We start from the raw sequence: 23028 nt of genomic DNA on the forward strand, positions 1-23028 counted from the left end.
GAGACCATTCTCGCGGCTGCAAAGAGAACCAACCCCTGACGGGGAGAGGGTGGCACGGGGGAGAGCCAAGAGAGGAGACACACCGCCTAAGGCCTTGTTGTATTTATCATATAATTACCATAATAGAGCCTCGAACCACCCGTCGCCACCTCCTGCCCCACCTCGAGCAGACCACCCCCTCATCTACGCTCTGTTCTAACAGCCACAACCGCAAATTGGAAACTCTCGAATACATTTTCCCTTCGTTGCTCTCTCGTTCTTCTCGCCTGAAATCGTTTGCCGTAGGATGTCGGTCGGCTGAGAGGATGTTAACGAAGCCACTGACGATCATCGATACTGAAGTATTAATACCTCGATCGGGAGAAATCTCCCTGTGCCCCCTGGTTAATCCACTTGCGGTATCCAGTACGCGTGCTTTACATCAGAAGTTTTACAATCGTAGAAGAACTAGACAAAGTATCTTGATATCTTCTTTCAATTCAATCCTGCAACTTCGTGGAATCTTTATCCATTCAAATTCCAGCGCTAATTCCTCCCATAATCCTCTCTCAGCGAATAGACAAGCAAGCGATCCCTGGAAACACGCGGGAGCGTCAGAGCGCGCACTGTGCGTGCGCTTCTAAAAATTTCATTTCTCCAGAGAACTTAGCTCGGCTGTCGGTGGTAAAAATTCGCGCGCCCAGTCGCGTCCTTCTGGACCCTCTTGACGTATCTTCACGCGGAGAGAATCCCCGGGGCTGACGATGCATACGTTATTAGCGAGCAAACTTTCTCCGCGAACGCCTTTCTCCTTTTCTGGTTTGGAGGCTATAGCGTGGACGACGGCGTAGACGGCGATGGCGGCGACGGCGTCGGTGGATGAAGCAATTTATATCGATGGGTTATTCGCCCTGGCTGCGCGATCGGTCCCGAATCTATTTTCAAGGTCTATTTCGAGTCGTTTGTATCCTTTCCTCGCGATATTGGCTACGACATCGGGCTAAAGCACGACGGGGCTCCGAGTATGGCTGCTTATGGTTCTCTCTTCGGGTCGTTTCGCTTCAACCACCCTGCGACCGGCGCGGCACGCGCAATATCTCCCGCTGCTCGTGATAGTCTCCACGGTGATTCCTTTCAATAAGGGTATTTTTCTTCCAGTTTCGTACTACTGTTCCATTAAGACGACGGTATATTCTCCGTGGAAAACATATCGGTGCTTACTGGGACTGTAAATCAGGGCTATTCCGCGGAAATATGAAGCTGATCGTGTCCATAGCCGAAGGGAGACTTGAAAATTCTGGGATACCTTACTGTAGGGGAGACCGGGGCTAGTTGACTAACGAGGTTAGTTGACTAATTCCCCTTAATTGTTTTATTATGTTATAAATTATGCTGCGACTCGCGATACTGAAGCATATGGATGACCAGCTTGCCATTTAATGTGTCACCGTGACAAAAACTTGCGTGTTCTATCTATCAGTGAGAATGGAAAATCTAAAAAGGTCGGTGGGAAGTTAATATTTTTATTTCGACTATTTATGAATTTTTGTCCATTAAGTATTACTCGATATTTATTCATGAATATTTTGTGGAAACGTTGACTATAATTTAGGGTATTTTATTTTATCCGGTACGTGGAGGTTTTGTACGTACGACCCTTAACATGTTGACAATGTCGGACGGGGTTACTTGACTAAGCATAGGAATACCACTACAAATTACACTTTTTATCCTCAAGATGCAGTCGAGGCAAAGAGTTTAGCTGCTCAAATCCGCTTCCCCCACCACAAATCCCTCCAAACTCACCCCTAACAGTTTTACACCCTATCCTCCCTTCAAACTCTCAGGCCTTCCAAATAGACCATAACAAACAAGTAGAAAATAATTACAGTATCTAACACTATGATACTTAATAAAAAAAATAAAAGTGTGAAGGAGTGAAAAAAAATTAAAAATAATTGTTGGTCGTAGGATATATATGTACGCTTTTCTTATACTATATTGGTGGAATTGACTGAGTATATATACGCCTTTCGCAGGCAAAGGATTAAAACTGAAAAGTATTTAAATATCAAGTCAACTAACCCCACAGCCGGGGTTTGTTGACTTATTCGTCTCACTAATCTAAATATAATAAAAACTACGACCTAGACTAAATTAAAACAATTTTAAAAATTAATACTGTATATCTAATGAAATTTGTAAACTTTTGGTGTGCAACAAGTCAACAAAATACCAACGGTCTGTTTATAAAAATTAGAAATGTTAAAAATTAGTCATTTAGCCCCGGGTCTCCCCTACGGTATTACAGAGTGAATTAAAACGTTCCCCTTTTCTAAGTAGATTAATTGCTTCGGTAGAAAAATTGTCTATTGTGACTGAATTGAATCTGATTTTCACAGGCGCTCATTTCAATGTACTTTAAAATAAGTGAACCACGCAGCTATCATTATTCCATGAAAATCAGACAATTCAAGTGTACCTACCTGAACTTCTGACCCGCAGTATTTGTGGCTCTACGTTAGCCAGTTATCAGCCAGAAAAGAATCACCAGTGCGATGGCTTCCAATAACCGCAAACTTTCCAACTGTAACTACCCGTTCCCCTTGCTTGTTATCTAATTATAGCTTGAAGCGTTCATTCATTCGTCTATGGATAAATAGGGTAATCAAAATATTCAATGGCGAGATTGGAGAAACAAGTTTGTCAGTATCGATTATTTGCAGGCGTATTCACACTTCCTTAATTTCGTCTGCAGGATCAGGCCAAGTAACTTTGAATGAGCCGAGGATAGAGGAGGACAGAACGAGAGGAAAAGATGGTAGACGGTTCTTAAAGAGGGCCAGAGGTGGCTTCTACGGTTTCTTCGCCAACCACGAATCACCACCTCCGCCCCTTCCATTCACCCTCTTTTGGATCCCTAGACCCCCCTTTTCTGGTCACCGATGTGCAGCCGCTGGAAAGATATTGCAGCTAAACACTCGGTCCTTTGATGCCCGTTCCCCATCTTCCCCCGAACACCGGCAGATAATTAACGTTAAAGGTTAATCCCACGAAGAACGATGGCCAGATAAAGGTAGATCCATAAGAGACAGGTTTAATAACAGGTTGCCTTTGCGCGTTGATTTCGGTAAAGAGATAGCAGCGTTCTATGTCAAGCGTGACTCGAAGGCGATATGCAAGCGTTACATTTTTTTTCATCCAAAAAGTATTGTACGGAACGATCCTAGGATAAAATAATCTCAAATTTAAGTCACCAAGTTGTCAAATATTTTATAAGAAAAAAATTGTACAGAAGAAATCTTCCCGCACTTGCATTCTCTTATTAAAATCTGCAGAGTGCCTACCCTTTCCCAAACCTTTTATCACCTTCTTTATGAATTCACAGCCGTCACTTACCTCGATAAAACACAAGCTCAACAATATCCCATCCTCGAAGAGTATGGAGATATTGCATCGCATCAATTTCAAAGTTTCTTTCGACCACCATTGTGGTTAATCGCAGCACCAGTAACCCAATTGCCGAGTACACTCCGCGAACAATGCAATTAATGAACGCGTTGATCACGGCGAGGGCAGAATTTACGCGGCGGCCAGCGTCGAATGTCCTTTACGGTCGCTCCTGCGTGGGCAAATTGTCGGCGGCGGGCGGACGCGCGAGGCGCGTAAAAACGTCTAAATTGCGCGTAAATAATTATATTTGCATATTCATTGAAAGGTAAATATTTAATGCCGACGCGGCAGAAAGGGGGCAGCGTGAAGTGTAACGTATACGCGGAAAGTGAGTGTCCGGTACATGGAAGGAGGCTGGACGAGGGGTTGAGGGGTTGTCTCCCTGGCCAGGCTGGCCACCGTCCGTGAGAGCTCGACGGAAAAGGGGTTGAATATACATCGCGCGCGGCTCGACGCGAAAATTTTAGCTTAATTTTACTTAACTACACCGGGGGCCAGGCTGGCGTGGGGCTCCGCTCCCAGGGACAAGTGTTATTTTTGTAATTCTCAGCGGCGCTAATGGGAGACCTCGGCTTAACTCCCGGCCACCGACAAAAGAGAGTGTTTACCGCCAGCGACGAATACACAAATCCGCCGGTGTAAACGACACCGGCCTCGTAACTGGGTTTTAAGCGGCGTTGATGCCGTCGCGGTCTTTGTTATTTGGCGACCTGGATGGACCGCTGCCGCTTCTGTCCCAGGCGAGTGACATTGAATTTCGTAGGCTTTCACGAAGTGTTTGTCTATTAGGAATAAACTTTGCAAAAGGTGTACGTCAAAATTTTGTTCCCTTATTCATCTAGATGGCGGTGAAGTGAATACATACATAAGATGGTGCGAGTAGTTAGGCACTGTCATATGTCAGCCACGCGTAGATAATACTTGGTACAATATGTGAGACATTATGAAGAATGATTTGAATGTATTAAAGTCTAAAATTGCTTATATCGTCTGTGGAATTATATTATACTATGTCTGACTAATGATGGTCTGGATCTACTTGTATTACTAGTAAACTCGTGATCCTGTCTTGTATTCCAAAAGAATTCGATTCTCTAATGAATGAAGTGAATTTTCTTGTTCACCGGCGACTGACGACTGGAGTGTATTGAAAAATAATCAATGAAGCATAATCAAAGTCATATTAAAAATACAAAACACTTCGTGCAATGAATCCAAAAATTCACTGATACCGAAAAGTCAAAGTTCTAATTCTATTAATCGTTTAAGACATATCAGAGCACCACACAACTCAGCTGTCACCTCGCAGATATGAGAACTAAAATCAAGTTAAAGTCAGCAGCCCCTCAAAATCAGAAATTTCTACAAGTTACCCCGTTCGCTAAGGTGGATCTTCCAGGAAGACGATGCCAAGGCCGACAATGGCAACCGAGGGCGGTTTCCCTTGCGCCACGACGAAACGAAGTACACGTTACTGGAGAAGACGTGAAAGGGACACGCTGATGAGATTCGAGGGAAAGTGTACGAGGCATCAAGCGTCGCGAGTTACAGAAGCTGGGACGCGTATCGAGCGTGAATATTACATCGATCAGGGTTTGACGACGATACGGTAGCGCAGGAGGGTTGGCGGGGCCGGGGGGATGATGTCGCCTATTATCCGGTGAAACACCTGAGCCCCTCGGGTTCCCCGTTGGTTACACGTCGCCCGTGCCTCTCGCATCGCTCTGGAGAGTGTATGAAAACCAGCACGCACTCCACCGCCAGCGGCGTCGGTATCGCGGGCTAAATTACACGGGCTCCGCGTATTATCCGCCCCTAAATTATTCCCTGCTAACCACAAAAATAGCCCCTCGCCGCCTCCATTCCTCTTCGCATGGCTTCACGGTTTTACGCCCGTTCTCGCTGGTGTCACCCGGCACGGTCATCGTCTCGACCGCATCGACAGTATATTCTACGCGGTCGCCTGTTTGCTGATTTCTGTTTAGAGCATTCATTTCGTCGACTGGCTGCTTGTCTTCCGCTCTTGGGGGAAAAATTTCTTCGAGATTCGCTATCTGAGTCGGGTTTATGTGATTATAATTAATGCTTCGAATTGACACTTGCCACGCGAGAGTAGAGCTTCTAATTCGATACGCTAAAGCTAAATTTCGATAAGTTTGGGTTTTGTCATTGAAGGCGGATGTTTAATGTGGATTATTTTTTACCCCACTTCAAAAAGGAGGAGGTTATAGATTCGACTCGTATGTATTTTTTTTTTATGATTGTCCCCGCATTGCTCTTCAGCATATGGACCGATTTTGATGATCTTTTTTTATTCGAAAAGGAGCGGTGGTCCCATTCTAAACGGCATCAATATTGGGCCAATGCTTTGCCAATACTGGTTAATTCAAACTTCGCCTCATTACATAATTTGTATTTCATGTATTCTCGCATTTTAAAGTACTTCCGTGCGTTGAGTTGTAGACCCCATATAACGAATTTGAGACATCCTTATTCTCACTTTGTCAAGTCGCTTAATTTTGGAATCTTCCATTTCTAGCAAACGGTTCTTTTTTTACGAGCAGCTCTTTTGCAGGCCTAACCATATTTTTAGAATAAATGTAGTTATATAACTTAAGTAACTAAAAAGTAAAAAAATAAAAAAATTTATACAAAAATTAAACCCGATTTTAAAAACATAAAAATGCACTAAAAAGTAAAAAATAATTTTTTCCCTTACTTAATCTATGACTATCAGTTTTTTTAAGTTGGCACCATATTTACACAGTGCAAATGATGAGGCGCTGACTTAAAAAATGGATAATCGTAAATTAACTAAGGGACAAAATTATTTTTTACTTTTTTGTGCATTTTTATTTCTTCCAATTCGGGTTTAATTTTTTTTTATAAATTTTTTGTATTATATGATTTACAACTTTGATTCTTATTCAGAGTTGCGTCTAAACGTCTGCACTTGAACCGTTAACATTCCTTTCTATGATAGATCATTCCTTAGTTCTATTTTGACTTCCTGCTCTTCCAAATATTTCGTTACCGTTACAGAAGGTGCAAAGTCAAATTCGATGTAACGCGCAAGTAATGACGTATTGCCACGACGTCACCTCTGAATAATAGACGCATCAAATGTGCATCAATAATCGTTAACAAAATTCCCGGCACGTCTATCGACGTTTGAACTTTCTCTGACGATATCACGCGGCACAGGTGAATATTAACGAATGTTTGCCTAGGGGAACGTGTTCTGTCCAGGCATGATGGACGCTTTCGAAGGCAGAAGTTCGTATAGAAGTAAGCCTCTGACGTCCAACGTTCGACCCCTGTTCGACAAGAGATGGATCATCCAATCCCCAGTACACTTACATATCTACTGTAAACAACGTACGCTTCTGTAATTCATCACCATAATAATATATTCCTAATCATTTCTGCTCGGTATAAATTGCAGGATTCTGCAAGAAAATTTGTCGTGTGCACGCACGAGTCGAACTTGAAATCTCGAGTAAGTGGTCTCACGTGTCGGGGATGACAAGTTCCGGATTAATATTGATAAACACGGATACGCTATCGACGAGCACACGCGTGCAGGCCGGGCGAAAACTTTAATCATAAAAATTGAACGTGGAAACGGACAGCTGACCACTTGCCCCGATGAAAGATATATCGCTAGAATCTTGTTATATTTTCGCGTGTTGAAATATTTACGCGCCTGGCGAACTTTCAAAGTAATCTCGTGCTACGACGACGAAAATGGCCTCTGCAAGTGCGCGAGAATTTCTGCTGTCATCCCTATCGAGGGTATCTCCGATAACGTATTGAGGAAGTAGTTGTGCTCCCTCATCGTGAGTTAGTGTATTATTTGCTGACCTAAGCTTAGGAAGATTGTCATTAGACAATCAATGTCAATAAATTTCTTATAGGTATAAGAAAATTATTATAATCATATAAGAAAATTGTTAGATAACTTAAAATGAATACTTCAGAGGAACATGGCAAATATCTAATTCAACATTTCTCTTTGCAATGAATGATAGAGGAATCATGTGATCACCCCTGATCGTTGAATAATTCAGGAATGTTAGCAACAAAGAGATTTGCCACGTGTAAATAACTACATAAATTTGATTATATAAAACAGGTGGCTTTCCTTACCACGCTAATAAGGTATGCGTGTTGTTCAAGCATGATCACTGTTATCAAGCACAGCTGGCAGGGAAACGAGTGTGCAGGAGCAAAAGTTGCGCGGAAAAGCATGGGTCTGACCATCAGGTTCGATTCGATAAAAGATGGATGATCCGACATCGAGCATACGACCGATCGGTCTCCGAGCTGACGCGCTCGAAGATGAAATGCACCCTTGGCGATGTCGAAGCCGACCCTAGCGCTCTGTTCCTCTGCCCCCTTTCGCGAAGCAACGGCACTCGAGCAACCAAAGAGGCATATTTACGAGAAAGGCGCGTGCCCCGCGTTAGAAGCTACGACCAACCCCCTGTATACGTCCGATTTCGAATACAAACTCCACCATATGTAACTTCGAGAAACGGTTATTGGTTCAACTAAGGGTTATTAGGTCCGAGGTAAGTGGACCCTTTTTCTTGGTGACCAGGCGACTCACGTACTGTCGTGAACCGATGTGCTCCAGATGCAAACGCTTTTAGGTTTATTTATAGTGTATGGCAAAAGAAACCCGAGCTCTGATAGCGAATAATTTGGAATAAGTAGTAGATAGTTCTATATGCTTCATCTCCATTATCTAATGCTTGCTTTGTGCAAGTCACTTGTATCACAAAACGATACTCTTTCTTACAAGTGCTTCATTTGCAGGTAGCAAGTCTGTACAGAATTTGTAAACCTTGGAAATTTGTAACAAAGTGACTTACATAAGCCACGCATTAATCACGTCTCAGACACCTGTAACCCAAATTACACAATGTAGGATAAAACCCAAACAGTCCCACTGCACTGTAAGGTATATAAAAATCGGGGGAACATTGTGTATATCTATTTGCTTGGTAGCCCCTGTGTCACACTTGGCGCACAATAATTCTCCTCGGCCTACCTCCATCCCGTTACCATCCTCGCCGATAGGAAAGCCCAAGAAGACGAAGGAAACCGTGAAATACCATCCCGAGAATGGCCCAATAATACTTCCATTCGCGACTTAAGGACATTTAATGAGTGTACGTAGCCAAGGTGGCCCCGTCCAAGATTTATACGTAGGGACCAGCGAGAGAGGCAGAGTCGAAGAAGGCGCGAGGGGTTTCTGGTTTCCTCGTGGGGTCCGTGCACGATGGCCGCCATGGCCGCAGCAGCAGCAGCAGCAGTACATTATTTCTTGATGTCAAATAAAGCAATTAGCATGTGCCCTGACCAGGGTCCACGGGTTCTAACCCGAGTAATCTCGCCCAGGGTCCCCGGCGTGTGCGACATCTTCATCAGAGACGGACCCTCCCTCTCCCCTTTCTCCGCCACTTTCTATCCAGCCGCCCCCTTTTCGCCGGGCGATACTCCGCTCACGTGACTATCCGGCACCCCCCAGGAGACGAGGGGCGGCCGCTCCGTGCTCGAGAACAGGAGCAAGAGCGAGACGGACGGCCAAGTGAAGCTGGGAGTAGAGAAGCCGAGGGGGTGGATGGAATGGTGAAAAGGCGTGTGTCCAGCCGGTGCAGCCGCTTCCAAGGGAAATTTCACAAAGGCTGACCCGCTGCTAATGAATGTTATATAACCCTTTTAATGCTTTAAGCCTCTTAGATTTTTCAGAGAGCCCTCCACGCGCCTCTTTCGCCTCTCCCCGCCACGGGAGAGGACTCTTTCCTCTCGCGGTGCACCAGAAGTGGCCTGCTAACGCCAGAGGAGAAAAAGGAACAGGGGCCGAGCGAAGGCGGGTCGTGGCCTCGGGGGTAGGTAATTATGTGGCGGACGTAAATTAAGCTTGTTTAGATTGGGATTTTTATTAAGGCCCTTTATGAAAGAGTGCCGCCACTAAATGGAGCCGCGAACACTTTATCCCCCAGCATTCCGTTTTTAACCGCTGCTCCAACGCGACCTACTTTGACGAATATCAATGTAGAATTTCAGTCTTTGAAATTATCCAACTTGTAGATTGTATTTAGTATTTACTAAGTCCTAGTAAGATGAATTCTTATTCGTAGGTCCTATAGAAATCGTAAACAATGATTAGGAGCAATGCACATGGAACCAGAGAAGAGCGTACGCACCCAGGTATGGGGAAGAAGTAACTAAGGGTTAGTTTGATTGTGTTTTAGGAGTCGATGGTTTGAACGATTCTGGGATCCCCCATTTTTTAAGGGTAAAAAGGGACTGCAGTTCGTCTAGCCTAGTGTGTTAGTCGATCCTGTAGCAAGAAATAAAACTCAAGTTTCTATTAATTACACAGTTCGACAAAATTTGACTTTATTTTAGGACTTGTAACATTCAATACCTGTTTCTTATAGCTTTTCGTCCCCTGAAAACGAATCCGCAAACCGTTTGTCGCCATCACCCTCAGTTATTGAGAAATTCGATTTTGAAAAAATTGCAAATTTTCAACTTTGAACATCTTTTGTGTCGAAACGATATAAGTTATTATTGCATTATGAATATTTATATATGTTTAAACATCGATCAAAGGGAAAAAAACACCCGAAATGCACCCATTTTTGAAGATATATTTCAATTTATTTCCAAAACTAAGGGTCTAGCAGGAAATCTGACTATTCCACGAGATGCAGCAGACATTTTTCCAGATGGCTGTCGAACTGTGTTATAAATATCACACCACACAAATTTTTAAATTCATACAAGCTTCATTCAAATGCCTTTCGATTTCATTGCTTTCGAAGGGTACCCTTTGGAAAAGGAAGCATCTAGTTTGAAGGAAATAATTTTCTTAAATGGATTATCATAAAGTTCAAGGCTCTCGGTATTTCTAACAGATGGATACTACTCGCAACTAAATTAATTGGCATTAAGGTGCACAAAAACGTACCTCGAGACATGTTAATTTTACTTCGTCCTTAACGAGGGGCCATAGCAAACAGCCAACCCCCTTCACGAGAAGGTTTGCGCGAGCAACTTCGAGAAAGCAGTTCGCTGGTACAAACTGTTGGCTATATATTGGAAATACGCATGCCTTCGGAACGGCGGGTGTAGAAGGAAGTTCTCGGTAGAAGTTTAATTTAACAGGGCGGGCAGCCGGGCGTGAACGCTGAATGATTTGTTGCAAATCGAAACCGCTTCAGCGCACTTTTGAATCGAGGAAAGGGTATCTTATTTGTCGCCTGGTGCTCGCATAGACGAGTCTACGTGTAACTTGGATCAAATTCTCCTATGTTAAAGGAGGAATCCTATTTTGGGGGCTAAAAACATAGCAAAATTGTTTTTTTTTTTAAGAGACTAGCGATTCGATTCATCGGAAATTAGCCCATAAAATACAATTCCCCCCTTAAAAATCTTCATTCAGAAAAGTGTTGATCAACTTCATGATTAATATAAGGAAACCTAACTTGTCAAGCCGGGAATCCACCGGGAAGCTAAGCTAAGCTATGCTATGCTATGCTATGCTATGCTATGCTATGCTATGTTATGCTATGCTATGCTATGCTATGCTATGCTATGCTTTGCTATGCTTTGCTATGCTATGCTATGCTATGCTATGCTATGCTATGCTATGCTATGCTATGCTATGCTATGCTATGCTATGCTATGCTATGCTATGCTATGCTATGCTATGCTATGCTATGCTATGCTATGCTATGCTATGCTATGCTATGCTATGTTATGTCATGCTACGTTTTAAAGAAATTAGCTTCATACATTTTTATAGAATCGTTTCCATCAAAAACTAAGCTAAAACATAGCATCGCATAGCATAGCTTAGCTTAGCTTCCCTGTGGATTCCCGGCTTGAAATAAATTACTACCAATTTAATTATTCGTCTTCCTATAACTCTAACAAATACAGGGAGTGAGTAGGCACTCTGTTTCTGACCATACCCTCACTTTCGAGACTATCAACACTCAGTAGGTACCAAGAATAATTATCGAGTACCACGTTCGTTATACCACGAACCAAATCGTCGTTAGAGCAGACTTGGGCCGTCCGCCCGCGTGTATCGAAAATCAAGATTCGACGTTGATTTTCTTGGATAGGTTTCGCGATGAGAGGCCTTGGTGTGCTCCTCGCTCGTTCTCTCGATTAGGCTTTGCCGTCATTAAAAGTTTATAAAGAAGCAGAACTACCAGTCGCTGGGGCACAGAGACGCGAGGGGCAACGGCGGGGGTTGAAGGGATCAACACCCCCTCTCCATCGTCGAATGGGAGCAGCAGAAGAGAGCCAGACAGCGCTGGAGCGAGGGAGAAGGAGAGAGATTCCAAGCAAGTTTTCTCATGTGCAATGCATAATGAGGAAAGGCAGACGGCGCATAAAGGGCCTACAAATGAGGCTCGGGTTATACATACACATTCCAGGTAGATAAGCGTAACCGACGCACACAGAAACACGCGCAAAATACGTGCACCAGGGCGGGCGTGAACGGCTCCCTGTGAACCCCCCCTAGGTTATAGCGTTACCGACTTCTAAGCGCGCAACAAAGTTAAAAACTTTCCCCCTCTGATTTTAGTTATACCCAGCAACTTCGAAAACGATGGACTCGTAAAGTTTTCTGTTAATCTCCTGCTTGTGCAGCGCCCGCTTGATATTGCGTACAGGGCTTCTGCTTTTAAGGCTGAACGATAAGACGTCGTTGCGTTCCAACGTGGAACAGTAATATTTGAGCTATTGTTAGGCTTCAGTGGTAAGCCTAGGTGTCTATAGGCACTAGGTTTTCGATCAGATTCGAGGGACGCGATAGTTTAGGAGATTGCTCTCTTCGGAGTGCCTTAAGCCGTAACCGAATATAGAACTGTTAGTGAAACATTTTGCATAAGTTCTACCGTGCTTCAACAACCGTACGCGATATGGGTCGTCGAGCGCTGTTACGGCTCTATCAATGGATTTTCACTCATGGAAGAGTTGTTGATTGCTTGGCACAGGCCACCGAGGTAATAGCAAGCAAAAGCACGGAACACGCAATGACCGAGGCATGTTGCATGAGAACCGATTAAAGGTGTTGGATCGATCTTCCCTAGTAACTGACTCGCTAGAACCGCTGATGGAAGGTGCAAATCGCCGATCGAGGCGGTAACCGTGCGCAACTCACCTCACACGGAAGGTAAATACGCTGCTCGAGAAGCCTTGCACCAATTTCGGCCATCGAGTGTTTCGTTTTCTATCGATTAAACTACCGAGTGAGTCGAGTTTTTCTCACTTACCTTGTTCATGATTTGGCGGGGATAGTCCCGCCTCGCGAGGGCCGACTCTGTAACAGAAAGAAAAATATGTTAGAACCAGGTCTCGGTATAATTTTTAAGTACGAATCAATAAATATAACTATATAAATCAGCACAGTGATGTCATTTGCTTTAATGCAGAATCCGATCAAGTTCCATTCACATAATCATTATAAAATATCAGTGTCGCTCACGGAGTCCTAACATTTGCATTGCAATGCACGTCAGCCTAAACTTTCGAAAGGAGATTAAAATATTTCCAAATCATTTCCCCATAAAGAGTAGCCAGTTAATGGCACCCAACGAAAGTATTGTTCACCTGTAAAAACAGAGGTAATCTTCCTTGTATCTTTACAGGAATTTTTCCTCGAACACTCTTCCTCGTTGCTCTGCTTCGTGCCGCCAATGCACGCAGAGGTTAATCCTCTATCCTGCATCCAGTCCCGCATCTTCACCCCCCCAATCTTCTCCTCTCTTCCACCCCTCAACGGGCACCACCGAATTCCCGTAATCTAATGAATGGCCTAACCCCAATATCCTCTCGCTTCAGCCTCACCTACCCCCCTATGTACTCCAACCGTATGTACCATGCATGTAAATACGTTTACGGGCGAAAGATTCGAGGAGATACCAGAGTGAGCGAGCATTTCTATGCGTTGCAACTTCTTTAAAACTTTCCGACCCTCCAGCGATAATTAATTATCCCGACGTTATCGCGATCATACCCCTCCCCGGGTTTGATCTAGCCAAGACGATCGAATCGGACGTCCAGCAATTTCCTCTCCGCCGGATCGTTACGCCGCGGCTCGCCTATCCGCGGTTAACGAAGAAACTTCAGCGGCGCGAAAGTGGCGCAAAAATAAAGAACGCTGATTGTTGACGGGACCCGTGGACGTGCTGGCCGAGGCGAACGAAGGTTGCTCGAGACTTTCGCGAACGCGGATGGTGCAGCGGGGGGGGGGGAAATTAGTCGGAAGCAAATTGGTAAGCGGCAGAAGTTTTCAATGCGGTTCGTTAGGTGTAGTGACCCACGCAGGTCGAAGTAACGTCTAACAGAAACCGTGTACGTTGGTGACCAAGAGAGGACACGATGAAGCACGACGGAGCGTTGCTCGTAGCTATGCTGTTGCCTTTATTCAAGCCACCAGTGTTTTTCTTTTACCATGTGCAGTCGAAAGTTTCTCGTGCATGCTAGTATATCCGAATTGAAGCTCGCCTTCCCGTGAATAACGGCTAATTACACGGCGAGAGCAAGGCGAAGTTCTTTCGGCCAGAACGAGGGACGGGACAAGTCGAGCTCGAGGCGAGGCGAGGCTTGTAGAGGCGAGCCGCCTCGCGAGAGGGGCATGGATGCGCAAATGCGTTTATTTTCGGGGAATAATAAAAAGGGTCGTCCGACGGCCGTGACGCTCGACGATCGTACACCAAAGTTGAGAATAATGTTTCGGACACGACGCTCGTCTGGCTTTGCCCCTGCCTCTACACCCACCTACACCCCTCCCGCCGCTCTACGATCTCCACCAGCCTACCCTTATACGCGTGTCCGCCGCAGATTCAGACTCCTAATTAAGACGAGGGTGCGAGAGGGGTTTCAGGGGTTTCTCCCGGGGTTCTCCCCCGAAGGGAGGTGGGAGGATGTGGGCGAGGGTAGAAGGAGGAGGGTTTTCACGAGGTAAGGGGCACCCGTGCCGCGCCGGAGGGGTAAGCCAAGGCAAAGGGGGTAAGGAATATTGATCACGGGACCACCACGACGGCGAGGCAGGGACTGCCCGCACACTCCCTCTCTCTCTCTCTCTCTCTCTCTCTCTCTCCCTCTCTCTCCATCCTCCTATCGTCTTGTTCTACGTAAGTGTGTCCCACGCTCTCCCACGTAACCGTCGCCGTCTTTCACCGTCGCTCTCGCCGTGTAACCGGCCAGACTAAACCACCAAACGCCAGATGCGTGAAATCAGTCGGTTAGAGGCTGCCCCGCAGCCTTTGCGAATTATTGACGCTGAAACCGCGACCGCGGAACAGATTATGCTGCGAGCTATACCCGAGACTCAGCCCTCGGGAGGAACGAGTCCACAGAACTGGACGGAAGTATAACGAATACGAATACGCGAAGGAACAGTGACGCGTCGTGCTGGGGCAGGTTCCCGCGGTGTTGGGGTAATTATCTCGCGTCGGGGAGCATCTCAGCTGATCAGTCATTCGTGAGGATATCGTTGAGCGATCGAAATTAGGGTGTACGAATCGTGTTGCCTAGACTTTCCTAGGAAGTAAGGTGAACGAGAAGCAGGGCTCAAGAGGAATCAAAAGTACACAGGAAACTAAATAAAGATTTGAAGCAGATGGAGCGTACCTATGAACCTATACAAAGTTCGTCAAGCAGTTCAGAAATCATTATCTCTGTTCAGTACGCACTGGACTTATAATTATATTTCTATCTAAGCCACTGCTTCTGATTTCCCCCCCAAAAAAAAACAGTCAATTTCTCAGGTAAGCGTGGACAAAGCCAAAGTTCCTTGGCAATCACTGTTGCGCTGCGAGTGATTCTCCGCAGGTGAAGCAAGCCCGGCGAAACGGGCCTTGTTCGTGTAACGTCGAGCAGAGAAACAGGACCCTGTCGGACGAAACTTCTGCTCCACCTCCCTCCCCCGTATCTGGAGGGTTGCCTGACGAACTTTGACGCACACGCTCGGCAGAACAGAATCCACGGTCGTAGACGTGTGCAGCGTTCTCACGAGTTTTCGAGAGATCTTCCAGAATGGCAAGAAGAAGGAACGACTTGCCTCGTTCCCGGGGCTACGACAGGAAGAACGGGGAGACGGACGAGCCCGGAGTTTACACGACGCAACGACTCTCGTCTTTCTGTCCGTCGCTCTGCCTTAATTAAATCTCTCGACCCTTCCACGAAGAACTCGCGGCTCTCTAGCCGGGGAGCTAGAAGTAGAACGGACCACCCTTGTCGCTTCTCTCCACGACTTCCTGTCGCAACGCGTCGAGCTTACGAGATTTTTCCCGCTAATTACTGCAACGTCGACTAATTCCTGGCTGATTTTCGTGGCACCGCGGTTTATCGTGCACCGATGAAATTGATGACTAAATGGCGACGAGTCATCTCATTTCATTATGAAATTCTTCGAATTCTATTTACTAACGCAAAATATTTTTTAAAAAATCGATTCGTTAACTTTTCAAAACACCGCGTCGAAACGTACCATCTTCGTAAAAGGCCCACCCGATATTCGTTCATGAACAGCCGCGGACCAGTCATTCAGCGCATAATGAACGATTGATCTATCGCGGACGACGTCTTTCCTCGGTCGGCCACTTCACAGATTCAATGCTCCAGCATTTTCATGGCTCTAGATGCCGTTATTCGGTCCGGTAACGAACGTCAAGGGCGACCTCGACGAGGCCGGAAGAGATCTCATTGTCCAGAAGCGGAGGCCACGATAGGAGGGTTGCGCGCTGCCGGCAACCAGCCAACTCAAACTTTGATATGGTTTCCTAAATAACCAAGGCGACCGATACCGCAGCACGATAGTCCTCCCACCTCGCCTCTCTCGCCACCCTTGCCGCGCCACCGTCCCCCGTCTGCTTCTGCATCCACTCCGATCTATGGCTGGTCCAGGGTGGGTATCGTAACTACTGTCGAAGCATATTGAAACCCTCACACCACATCGATGACCTAACTCTCGACGCCGCCGGCCCCACCGCGCCCCGGCACAGGGTACAACCGGTGTGCCCTTCCCGTGCAAAACCATCGCTGGGAGTGCGTTTGTCGTTTCACGGAGCGAGGCTTGCCTGCGTTGCACGTCGCGGTCGATCGACATTCTCCCGCGCAACGCCGTGCCTGAGTGATTTGAGAACGGACTGACAGGCAATCTGGTAGGTAGAAGAGTTAAGGAGTGGAGGACAGAGCGAGCCAGAACGCTGAATGAGGGAGATGGGGACACTGGTAATGACCAGCGATTTATCCGCGCGTGGACGGCCCAAGAATTCGAAATTAAAATCCGCGGTGGTAATTGCTGGAAGGATACCGCCGGGGAAAGTATTGAGCTCGAGCTTGGTCGCGGATAAATCAGGTGACCGTGGGTTGCATTTTAATTAAGCAAAAACTGTAGCGATGGCCTTGACGCGCGGGCAGATTAAGCAAACAGGGGGCAAGGGAAGTTTCATGTGTTCTTTCGTAATTGGAAATATTTGCAGGGTTGCTGGTTGAATTCGTGGACTGTATCTTAGCCAATAATTTTGGAGCATACTTATCACCTTGCGAAGAACTCCACTTTTCAGTTAAGCAACTAATCCCAGAGCAATATCGTGTAAACCTGCTACCGCATGATTTGATACCAGGAGAGGTTGACAAGAGAAAACGCATGAAGATTCTCAAGGAAGCTGATATTCACGGGTCCCTTACAATCGACCCAGGAAGTGCAAGGTAACGATCGAGAACGACTTGACCTGCACGAGGAGGCTTAGAATATCTTTCCTGCAGGCAACGGCGAGTTGGCGTTGCTGTATCTGGAGGTTAACTGTTTGTCCGCTAATTAGAAGCTAACAGCAGAACTAAAGTTCCGAACTTTAAAGTTTCTTGCCTCTGCAAGAGCCTCCTACGCCCGCTCTGTACCCTTCTTTGGGGGCGGCGCAGACACCCCAGAGGCGAACGCCCCATCGTACCTCCACTCTTCCTCTCTTTCACTCCTTCATCTACGACCGGCTAGCGTTAATTACTAATTAATTGTTTCGCATGTTTGAGTTTTAAATGGATAAGTTAAACAGCGCATAAGAGCCCTGGACGTGGAGAGAGCTGCGAAGCCTAACTTCCCCCTCCCCCACTACCGTTCTCACCCCCTCTCGGTCCGCGCCTCTTCCGCTTCCTTTCTTTTTCCCTCTCGCCCGCTTTCACCTCTGCTCATCCCCTTTGCGTACGATTACCGTGCAAACGGTCTACCGTCGGTTAACGAGGTTAGGATGACCGTGCGAGCTGGAGCTGGGGAACCGCGCTCGTTCGTTTATTCGTTTTTCACCTCGTCGCCAAACCGGACAACCCCCCGTACCTACCCGAATTACACGCGACTTCGAGCTGCAGGACTTTGTTGTTGCAAATGCATGATACGCGAATTAATGGGCCCTGAAAGTACTCGCGACGATCAACGGCCTTTTTAGAGAGGTTTTTGACAGCAATTTCGCAGGAAACGAATACAGTGGAAAGCTACTGAAATTAATTATGCAATTTTTGCACGAGATTTGATGTTCTTATTCTGAAGTATTTTTGTGTCTACGAGGAAGTAGTGAAAGTAGTTTTTTTGTGAAAAGTCCAAGTGACCATTTATCAATATAAAAACATCGAAACATTGCTTCATAAATTGCTGGAGAATATTAATGACATCCCTGGTAATCCTAATATCACCAGCGTTTATTTACGTATTTAAATGGATGTTTCGTATTATCCTCGCCCCGCAGGAGAAAAATCCCTGATAATTTGGCCGTGTCGCGAGTCTACAAATCGTTTTACCTCAATCTTGGTGGAACGGGGGAAGACAGGGGCGGTTTACCCTTCAAAAGTGGAGCGAGTCTTCCCGGAGCCGTAATCGGCGCTCAAATAAAAAGACGTAATGCCAGATAAAACATCCCATTTGTCTAACGACGATTTTTCTCTCTGCCCTGGGTCAGGGCGCACCGTCTGCCTCCCTCACTCCTTGCTGGAGTGTGAGGATGGGGGTTGAATCAGGGTGGTAGTCATCTTAAACACCATTGTCACAGACACCTCGTGTAGGCTGGCTGCCACTCGATGCCACGCTACCCGATTCTTCCGTAATTGAGATGGATCGATAAGGACCACCCCCCGCGGAGAGGAAACCGAAGGAAACGGGCAGAGTCGAGGGCGCTGCTTTTTTAATTCGATGAGCTAATGTACCGACAGTTACATTAATGGTGTCCCTGGGGTGTCACATCTTTCCGAGATGCTGCCCTTTCCCCTCTGAACGCTGGATTCCAGAATCGATAGGTTGTTTTGCATGCCACTATGCCCCCAGGAATTTTGAATAAATTGGGAAATATATTTGGAGCTGGCTATGCAATCGAGAAGTCGATGAATCATAACTTGTCTACATGCACTAATTCCCAACAACACAAAATTTGAAAATCTCATACAACTTCCATAAAATAGTATAGACTATTATTAACCTCACCTATATGCCATTCAAACGAATCGCTAAAAGAACCAGGTTTCTAATGCCATCCGCGAGTGACCCCGAAAGGAGCAGCCGAATTCAAGACGCGTTTAAAACGGATGCTAGCTGCACGAGCTTTCATTGGTAGTAAATAATGAAGTACGGGGTAGAGTGACGTGGCGCACGGGGCCAGGAATAAATCAGGAATAATCGGAAAAGCGGGTCGTCGAAATCGAGGTCTGTTATTGACTGGCGTGCAGGAACTAGCGGGGGGTTCGAAAAAGAGGAATCGGAGGAGGGAGCGTCAGAGCAGAAAGGTAGAAAACAAGAGCGTGGGGTGAATCTGGTGTCTTAACCGGCCGACGGGGGAGGACAATTATTTAACGGGGGCGTCTAGTACGACGTTCTAGCGCGACGCTACCGTTGCGTCGGCGACGAGAGGCGAGAGTCCGCGGCTGTTAATTGCTGGCTGTCAGGGGCACGCAGTGACACGGACCACCGTTGCCGAGGGACCGCCTCGTCGAAGGCTCTGCACGCGTTCGCCGAACCCTCCTCTTTCTGGGGAGGAAGCTCACCCACCGATCAACGTTGGACTGCGATCCTTCTCGCGACAATCTACATTCTCTAATCTCATACTAGGTTCTGCGAAAGAACTTTCCTCGAAACATTTCTTTTTCCAGGAATATCTCTACGTGTACACAGAGTGAGGTACCCCAAATGAGATATTTAAAACTTTGTGGATGAAAGACATATATGGAGACCGTGAAAAAAAAATATATATCCTTTTACTTTAATCTGGCTACTTTACCGGACCTTTAAATTATCTTCACCCTTCATTTCGATATCAAACAGCCACGAAAAGATTGACTAAAGCTTCCCTCGATTCACTCTAAAACGCTTCGATTCCTCTTGGATCAGATTGTAGGAACAGCGAGGGGGCAACGAGGCAAGGGACTCCCGCGCAGGACGTAATTTGAACGTTGACAGGTATTTATCCTGCGCGGCAGGAAGCGGCGCTATGTGGGCGGTCGAGTGAAGGTGGATAGGAGGAGCGGAGAAGTAGCGTGACGACGTTAAGAGCATTAAAGAGACGTTTTCCGCCCGACACTTAGGTTTTCGTTCCCGCGCCCACTCCATAGATTCCCGGCCTATCGGCTTAGCGCTTGGCGGGAGGTCCCGCGCCACCCTTGGCTTCCTTCTGCGCTGTCTTCCGCCGAGCGAAAGGAAGGTTTGCCGGCGATGCTACCGTTGCCGTTTCTCTCTAGGAAATATTTTCCTAAGCGTAAGAACTTAAGTACTCGGGGGCGCATACGGAGCTTCCACTCATTAAAGAATCCTCTTCGCGGGGTAACGGCATCGAAGCGTCAGTGAAGCGAAATGGAAGATGAAAGCTGCAGCTTCCATGAATCGGATTCAGATTTCTTTTGTTTAATTTCGATTAATTTCGGAGAATCCTGAGAGGGAAGTAGGAACATCTTTCAGCGCGTCTTCGACAGATGGGAAATTTTCACGGGCACAGAGCACTTTGGTGGTGAAAGAACACGCGGGGGATGTGAATAATACGTGATTGAGAAGTGGGGTGGGTTTCGCGAAGCATGGTATTCTTTTAAAACTTTCTACGTTTTGGGAGCTTACTAATTCAGTGGCACGTCTACTGATGTACTTAATTAATGAACTTATTTCGAGGAGTATTTCTACTTCAACCTCAAAGCGAGACACCTTTGCTGAAATTCAAATCAGAATGCTGAACAAATAAGAGTAAACGGTGTCGTAGTGGAGAAAGACGGAGGCGGAAGCTTCAAGTTCCATTTCGTTCTGGCGTTTCGACGCCGGGAGTCTCGGTAGACCGAGGGGTGGCGGAACGCGTCGCTGGGGGTTGCGAATTATCAGCTAAGAGGAAATTATGGAAATAGATATAAATCGAGAAGAAGAGTGCAGACAGCGTCGTCGCTGTTAGGCGAAGCAACCGATTCCTGAAGGGCACCGTAAGTCGGTGCACCGTTGGTGGTTGGTCCGCCTTTAAAATAATGGAGCCTAAGTAGCCAATTTGAAATGTAAAGATCCATCAACATAAATTAAACATGGCGCCCAGACGTAAAGGATTGCCTTAGCTTCGTCGATGATCGCTTTCGCCAGCCGCGGAAAAGGGTTTTGACACAAAATTGCTGTTCAAGTTCGCCGGTAACTTTAAGTACAGTGAATAAACAGTTTCATTTAGGGCACACGTAACTTTCGATTGGGTTTCGTCGTTCGAAACCCAGCGTATTAGTTGCAGATGGAAATTATTTAAAGTATTCGAAAATTACAAGTTTATGTACACGAGTTTGCATGAAATCAATTGGCTTCATTTTTCTTATACAATTATTTTCAGAGCAATTATTTTAGATTTTTTAGCATGCCATCTCGTGGAATTTGGGGATAGGTGATATGTGACAATGGCCCAGGGAAAAGGATTCTTAGAAACGTATAATGGAAGGTATCAGAATTAGACTTCAGAAGACTAAATCTGCTTCTGTCGATTACTGAATCACGATCAAGATAAGGGAAGTCACAGTGCGCGAACATAGTTTTGAGAATCGACAGCTGTTCCTCCTATTTCGAATATACTTTCGGTCACTTCAGATGCAAGCTATTTGCAAGACTTATTCCCTAACATTAGCCACTGTCCTAGTTTAAAGTCAGGAAATAAAATCTTTCCCGAATATAATAGCATCTGAGATTCCCCTTAAGAACCTTCTTCCTTTAACGAAAACATGTGTTCAGAAGAACAAAACTGAAACATGCAACCTGTTACTAATAAATCTGATCAATCAAACGTCATTCCAACTGCTCAGAATAAACCTGACAAGTGACTTCTATGGAATCCTATACAACGGAGCGAGTACCCACCCAACACCGAGCGTACCACGAAGAGTTCTTCAAAGGGCCCCATTAAAAAATCATCTCCCCGTCTCCATAACAAAGTGGATTCCGAATTTAATCGCCCTCCGAAGAGAGCAATATCCTCAGGGTCAAGTGCTCGTCGACGCGGTCGATTTGCCGCTAATTTTTTTCCCCTGCTCTCTCTCTCCATTTTTTTTTGTTCCAGCCGTAGGGGTCTCCCCATTGGCGTGAATTCGCGCGGAAGGATCAGAAAGCGAAGAATACGTGGGCCAGGATGGGGCTCCAAGCTGCCGCGGAGTCTGCGAACTCTCGCGTCATGTGCAGCGGACGGGACGCGCGAATTAACAACTCACGCGTCATATCGCGCATTATTATCCGATATATCGGGTTATATATCAAACACCTTGCCCCCCTCCGCCCCCCTCGGCTGGTAGACGGCAGCGAGCGAGCGCTCGGCGTTTACGCGGAAAACGTGCTAACGTCGTGCTTAACGAAGCCCCGAAGGGGTGAAAGGAGGAGGCTATCAGTTCCAGACGAAAGCCAAGACACCGTTTCGACGTGCTCACCGTCGCGTGTCGCGAGTCGTTAATATGCTCCGGCTCACGGTCACATTTCTTCGTGAGCGACTACGATCGAAGTATTTCGGTATATTCGAGAGGATGTCTGAGGGGCCGACGCTGATACACGCGAATGCAGAGGTTGTTCTGATTTCTGATGGGAAACTTCGTCGAGGGTTCGAGTATGCTTAACGTGGATATCGCTTGTACGTGTCGCTACTACTGTAAATTGCTGATTTTTAATTGATTCTTGAGGTGGCTGATGTTTGGTACTAGGGGAGACCGGGGCTGGTAGGCTCAAGGGGTAGGTTGACTAATTGTTAATAACTTTGCACCGACATATGCTCTACTGCGGAAAGATTCACTGTAGAAAGAAGTCACTTCTACTATGCCATGCATTTATGTCCGACCCCGCGACCGCACATTTTTTAATAGTTATCAGCGTTTGTTGAAAAATTGACTAAGTAAGTATTTTATCTTAAAGATTTTATTTTTTCACGCCCCATTAATTAAAATAGAATAAATGTTAAGGGACTATTTTAAAGTTTGTTTATTAAACGATATATTGACATGGTATTTTTGATTATTATTGAAGGTTATATAGATTATTTAAGTCAGAATTATCGGTCGGGGCTGGTTGACTAATAACGTTAATAAGGTTTAAATTGT

The 23028-nt window shown here is 46.0% G+C and overlaps 1 protein-coding gene across 12 annotated transcripts in view; it reads right to left on the bottom strand.

The window, feature by feature from the left end:
* The window catches only part of LOC143372918 (uncharacterized), a 315074-nt gene that overhangs the window by 61896 nt on the left and 230150 nt on the right, over nucleotides 1-23028 (bottom strand). For all 12 annotated transcript variants that reach the window (XM_076819559.1, XM_076819556.1, XM_076819560.1 and 9 more), the window contains exon 4: nucleotides 12741-12787. In XM_076819559.1, the coding sequence (XP_076675674.1) occupies nucleotides 12741-12787 (47 nt within the window). The remainder of the gene's footprint in view (nucleotides 1-12740; nucleotides 12788-23028) is intronic.

The sequence above is a fragment of the Andrena cerasifolii genome, chromosome 9 (assembly GCF_050908995.1).
Source record: "Andrena cerasifolii isolate SP2316 chromosome 9, iyAndCera1_principal, whole genome shotgun sequence".
NCBI lineage: Eukaryota > Metazoa > Arthropoda > Insecta > Hymenoptera > Andrenidae > Andrena > Andrena cerasifolii.